At 33.7% G+C, this 6641-nt stretch overlaps 1 protein-coding gene across 1 annotated transcript in view; it reads left to right on the plus strand.

Moving 5' to 3' along the window:
- LOC107453783 (cytochrome P450 4C1) overlaps window positions 1-5959 on the plus strand; it is a 28581-nt gene extending 22622 nt beyond the window's left edge. The window contains exons 11-12 of the mRNA XM_016070732.4: window positions 457-636; window positions 5062-5959. Coding sequence (XP_015926218.4) covers window positions 457-636; window positions 5062-5228 — 347 coding nt within the window. The 3' untranslated portion in view covers window positions 5229-5959. The remainder of the gene's footprint in view (window positions 1-456; window positions 637-5061) is intronic.
- Window positions 5960-6641: the final 682 nt, after the last annotated feature.

Here is a 6641-nt window from a genome sequence, read left to right on the forward strand (position 1 = left end):
TGATTAAAAAAATTTGATTAAATAAAATTTGATTTCTTAGGAATTATTTACCTCACCAAAACTTAATACTCTACATATCTACCTGAAACAATTCGGGTTTTGCAATTTCATTTAGTTCTAACTATAACCGAGTTGACAAATTTTTAAACTAGTTATTTTAATTTTGGACTAGTTGCTGATTTTAAGCTAGTTGATCTGATTGTAACCAAATTACAGTAATTTAATCCTAGTTTTGGGCTCGGTATAGCCAAACCATGGCCTTTGCACCAAAAATTTACTTCAATCAATCATACATAATCTTTTGTATGTAACTTTATATAAATGCATCAACGTAACTTAACATCTTTATCTATTACAGCAACAGAAATTCCACATTTACTAAAATAAGTTTATATAATGATGTTATATTTAAATATTGTATATTGATATGTGATTGCTTTCTTTCTTAATTTATAGTGGACTACGAAATCGAAAAGGGGAGTGTTTGCTTTATATTTCCATTTATGCTTCACAGAGATCCCGAATCATTTCCTGATCCAGAAAAGTTCGACCCTAAAAGATTTTTTCCCGAAAACATAACTGGGAGACATCCATATGCCTTTGTGCCTTTCTCAGCCGGTCCAAGGAATTGTATTGGTAAAGTCATGAATATACGCATACAAACAATTACAATGAAAGAAAAAAAATTTGTCCGTCTATCTTATAATTCCAGAACCGTTTGTGCTGAAATCACAAAATGTGAATAGCAAGTGCTAGAGACAGGCGGTCATATTAAGTTTATGCATGGGTGTCATCATGCTGGTCGGAATTAATTTTCGAGTAATACATAATATGCAAGATTATGAAGGAAAAGTAAAATTTATTAATTCTTTTTTAAACTTTAGATATATGTAACACAACAATATATTTTAATTTCATTTAAAAGTTATATTTTATTGTTCTCCATCGTGTGGTATGTATCAAAGCAGTTACCAATATGAAGCCCTGGTTTTCGAGAACACGTGTCGCAAAAATAATTAGTTAAGCGTCTTCCGCCTTTAATTTTTCTGTTTGAACATACAAAACAATCTTTACATCATCACAGTGCCGCAATATTTGTAGTTTGTTAAGCTGTGGCGGATGAGAGCAGACATATGACTGTAAATTAAAAAAAAGCGCTGGTGGTTGAGAGTAGGGTAAAGATGTATTTGACGATAGCGAAATTTGCGATTTTTATTTGGCACAATTCCTGTTCGCGCGGAACAGCGTGCAAACAGGAATGGCTGCCAAAACATAATGAAATTTCAATATAACATTGAAAAATTGCAATCAACACAATATAAGCAAAATTAATAAACCCAATAAAATGCATTGCGAATCGAAATAAAAATTAATAGAGTAAGCACAGTAAAAAAAAAAGGGAACAAAAATCGACTTACTTTAATTAGCTTGAATATCCCCACATTTAGGTACACAGAATTCTCTAAATTTATCAAGTCCCTTTTTATGACTGATGTTATTGGTATGGGCCCCGGTTTCCGGATCCTTAAAATCCTCAGAGTGGTTTACTAATAAGTGTACGAAGCCGCTCTTCGAAAGACAGTCTTACGACTTCCAGCAATCGGACGTAATCGTTGTAACGGGTATTTAGTTGAATTATACTCAACAAAGTTTCTTTCGTACGATCTGGAACAACTTAAAAAGCACCTTCTACTCTCTCTTTCAACATCACCGAACGCCCACTTTCCTTCCACCCGTTTACACCTGTTGTACTTCCGTTTTCCAAATTTACTTTCGTCTATTTCTGTAATCATGCCAGGTCCCCCAATCATTTCATGCTTTCGCGTACATATATCCACACAGACATCATCATCCTCGACAGTCCTGGGTGGACCCTGGCTTTCTCAAGAAGACTGCACCAGTCCTTTCTTCTGCGTGCCACGGCTTTCCAGTCTATGACCTTGATTGTGGTAAAGTCCCTTTGGAGGCAATCCGCCCATCTCAGTCGGGGTCTGCCTCTCTTTCTAACTCCAGTTGGCCTTGCCAAAAAGGTTATTTTAGTTGTTCTGTCATCGTTCATTCTTACAATGTGTCCGACCCATTTCATGCGCTGGATCTTATGGTACTTCAGAATGTCCGGTTCTCTGAATATCCTGTAAAGTTCAGATCCACACAGACATCCCCACAAAAATTCTTTCAATCCGTTATAATTTTATCATTGTTAATATTGAGTTCCGTTCTAATCATTTCGCTATTAGCTTCATACACCCACATTCATGCAAAAATTAAAATATTTGTTGTTGTTGTTGCCTATCCTCATAGATCTGACATCAGTCAGATCAACTCCAAAAAGTTGTTGACAGCCAGAAAGTCGATGACAAATAAAATATATAATGTACTCAAATGACTCTCCTCAAACCACGACCCCTTTCTAATGGATCGTTTTATGTGGTGAACCGTTCACACTACAAAGGCGTCTGATCGATCTTAACGTTCGACCAGAGACATATCTTTCGCGCAAACGGAATTTATACCGATTACTAATTAAACCTTCATCCATACACCAGTCAAACACTGCTTTTTTTCCATTGTTGTTCAAATCGTACAGAAACTTAAGATTTATCTTACTTCCCGAAGTCATTTTCAGGACCAGAAGCAAAATGAACCTTCCAGTCGACATCCAACATAGAAACTAACTGACCTCTGAAATTACATATACCGTTGAACATTCAAAAATAAGGCTAAAATCTAAACCAAACAGAATCACGATGGGGTTTCAAAACAGAAAAAAAAAAACAATAGACGTTCCCATAAATAAAACAACATCGCCCAGCTTGGCGAGAATAAAGGGGCACACTCAAATATAGTCTAACCGAGATTAGACATACAAACCGTAAAGGGTTAGACCTCGATCCTAAAAATCTTTTGCAAATTTAAATTTGTCTGAACGATAAATTTTTATCGTAGGTCAATATTATAAACTGCCTGTGATTTTGATATTTCAATTATTTAAAAATTAACTTCACTGATGTGTGCAAGCTTATAGCTCTATTTAATCAAGATCTATTTTCACGGAGAGTTCTGCCCCCGTTTTTTAGTAGTTCTTAGATTTATCTCATGTCAGATAAGCATAACCAAAATAGACATGGAGTGACATCACCATTTTAGTAATTAGAAACCAATACTTAATCCAGGAGTTCCCTTGCCTTCTGGCTTGGGTTCAAAGTTACAAGGCTACGGAGTTGAACATTGGTAGTCGCAAACCCAAAATTAGATCAGCAGTTCAACGGCGATTATAAAATAAAATTAGTACAAATTATCAAATTTAATTAAGCAATACTACTTGTTGAGTGTGGCAAGAAATATATCCTATTTCTTCCACTCCCTTCTATATTTTATTTAACCAAATTCTTAAGAGAAATACAAAAAATTTCTACATATTTCTAAACCTAAACTAGAGTTCTATTGTACAAGTTAAAAGTTATTGAAGACATAAGAAAACGCTTTTACCTAATTCTAATACAAAAATTATCTCATTTTTATTTTAAAACGTAACTCTAGTGCTAAAAATAGTACAGCAATTTTTTTTTTCTAGACGAATTCTTCAATACTACTTTTTACACTCTGATTACAATTTCTTCATTAATTTTACGTCCCGCAGTGGACTGATCGTTAAGACACGGTTCCCAGCAGATCACCGAAGTCAAGCATCACTGGCTACGGTCAGTGTGCGGGTGGGTGACCACTTGGATCAGTCTGCGTAGGGACCGAGGGTGTGCGGTATTGGTCCTCGTTAAACTGTGCTACCGTAAAGTGCTCGACTTCGCGCGCAGGTCATCGGGCTACCGAAGCGGGGGTGCCATCCCCTCCGCAGAGGATCAAAATTGTGATGGCATGTCTTCGGATCATCCTCCGGGATGTTTCCCAGACCGTCGCCAATAGCCCATTGTGAAGCTCCAGTGCGACGTAAATTAACAACAAAATCATTAATTTTACTTTTTTTTTGTTTCAAGCGGGATCTATTACCAAAATTAATAGCGAGTTTTTATTCTTCGCTTCAACGAATATAGGAATATTCCCCATCAATTTTATTTTTAAGGACAAAACCTAGTTCCTTGTTTTAATCCGCACTTATTAGCAGAATTAATTAAACATCATCGCCGTGTATAATAGTAGTATTACGATATTTTGCGGTTTGTGAAGGAATAAAAAAGTTTTCTCCATTTATTTTGCTGTTTAATACATTTTTTTATTTCAATTCAATATTTATTACCAAAATAATTAAGCATCTTTGGCGTCATTAATGGTTTAATGAATTGTTAAGTTTCTCCTGAATGATTTTATACCATTTATTTAATTTTCTTTTTTTTTTAAATTCATCTACCGTTTATTTTTAGTTTTGTAGCAACACTGAGCGATGAAATGTGCGATGTTGTGACTCTTGATTTTATTATTGGCGAGTGTTGGGCGCAAGAGATCTGGGATTTCTTTGTACTGTTTTTATTGTTGATATAACAGCACCAATAGAGGACAATGAAGCGATGCCGTCGATTAATTTACGATTTCTACTGTCAACCAAATGGTGAAAGTGAGACTAAAAGTCGATACCTATTATTGGTTTAATTACGTCAGCTATCACGAAAAGCCAATTGAATGATCTTCTTAGTCCTAAATCCAGATTTAGTAATTTTTGTCCATAAGTCTTAATTTTGGTTCTTTTTGCAGCGAAAAGTTCCAGCTTCGCAACAGACCACTTTTCTTTTGGTAGTGGTGGAATCCCAGAAATTTCAGCACCTGTATCGATTAAAAATTGAGTTGCACTCTCCTTGTCGCGATTAAAAAGACAACACGAATTTATCCCGGGGATCTAGTTTTCCCGTAAGGGGTTGGTCTCCGAAAATTTTTTTGAGTGTCGTGTAATGTTTCTGTACAAAATATTTAGTAAACAAATAACAAATGCGTATACAAATAATCTCTTTCGCGAGCTCTAAATGTATTAACTACTTCAATACTTTCTGAATGCCAATTTATTTTATTTAAAAGCATATTATATCTGTTATTAAATTTCCTCAATGTTTTCAGGTCAAAAATTTGCTTTAATGGAAGAAAAGACTGTGCTCGCAAACATATTCCGATCTTTTGAAGTATCATCCAAAGACCCCAGAGACAAAGTCAGTGTTACTCCTAGTCTCGTCGCTCGGAACCTTGAACCACTCATGCTACAATTCACATCCAGAAATACAAGATGAATTTCAATTAGGACAACTATTGCTGGATAGTACTTTAAAATGGCAACAAAATGTCACTTATCAGGTGAGAAACGGATTTAAGACGGTACTGATGTATTTGCGAGATCGATTGTAAAGATGAAATTCATTTTGCGAATATTTAACCTTCTCATTAAAAAATAAAAAAATCTATGTATAAGAGTTTCGTGCAATTCTGTTAACGGTTCATCTATTGCCAATATAAGTAATTATACATATTACTCTTTATGCATTACCTGACAAACTCAGACCTGTACTAATTCGTAAAATGAATGAAATTTTCTTGCTTGTATGCATTGATTCATGTTTTTTTTTACTTTGTAAAAGGAATAAGTAAATAAAAAACAAGCAACACATGATAAATTAGGAAACAATGCTTGCATGTACTTAAAAGACAAGTGAAAATAAAAAAAGACTAGTTGAATAAACTATGATTAAAATTTAATGCATTGTTTAATTGTGTACTAGCAATAGTTTTTCTTTTCTGATGTAGTTGTTGGCGATTTTTTCATGCAGAAATATATTGAACCCACCTAACTTCGCGATCTCTTCGGAGGTATTGCTTGTAAAAATTGATTGGCGATGACTCATTTGTAGACCAGTGCTCTCAAAATGACACAGTTCAATCTATACGTTAAAATTTTTATTTTAAATGCATCTTTAAATTTGTTATTTTTTAAACTATTATATTTCACATTTTAAGTTTTTTTTTTTTAGCTTTTCGAAAAATAGCCAGAACATGTTATTTTTAAAATCATAATTATTTTTTATTAAAAAGTTACTATCATATTTTGGGTTGCTACATTGTAAAATGTATCATCTTTAAATAAACGCTGGTGCAACAACCCTCTGTAAGTTAGTTATCATTTCATATGATTGTCTTAAGTACGTAACGTTGACGTTTAAGTCATGTATAGCATTACATTGCAGTGATGCTATTGCATAATATTATTTTCATATTACATGTGATATCAAAGTTTCTTCATTCATACTTGATTCTCATTTTAAAAACTTTCATTTAAATTGATTTTAACTACCACTACACGTTAATTAGTCTAAAGTTATGACTATTGTACTCTGATGGTTACTCAAGCATAAATTGATTGCTTGCTTGCTTATAAAGCCACTTCAATTAGCATTTCACGACCACTAGAAAAATAATTTTTTAATAACTGCAGAAGTAGGCAGGTACACTATTTTACCTACGTTTAAATAATCAATGCCCTATGCTCCCACCCTGTATGAATGTAACAATTTCTGTATTAACTGAATATGCAAGTTATGATAATATTCAGTATTTGTGCTTAGTCATATTTATTTATTAATTATCATATCATTAATTATCATATATATTTTGTTTACATCATGTATTTCGAGCTTCATTATTGTTCTGGG

This window comes from Parasteatoda tepidariorum, chromosome 9 (assembly GCF_982258835.1).
Source record: "Parasteatoda tepidariorum strain Cologne lab strain chromosome 9, Ptep-v5.0, whole genome shotgun sequence".
NCBI lineage: Eukaryota > Metazoa > Arthropoda > Arachnida > Araneae > Theridiidae > Parasteatoda > Parasteatoda tepidariorum.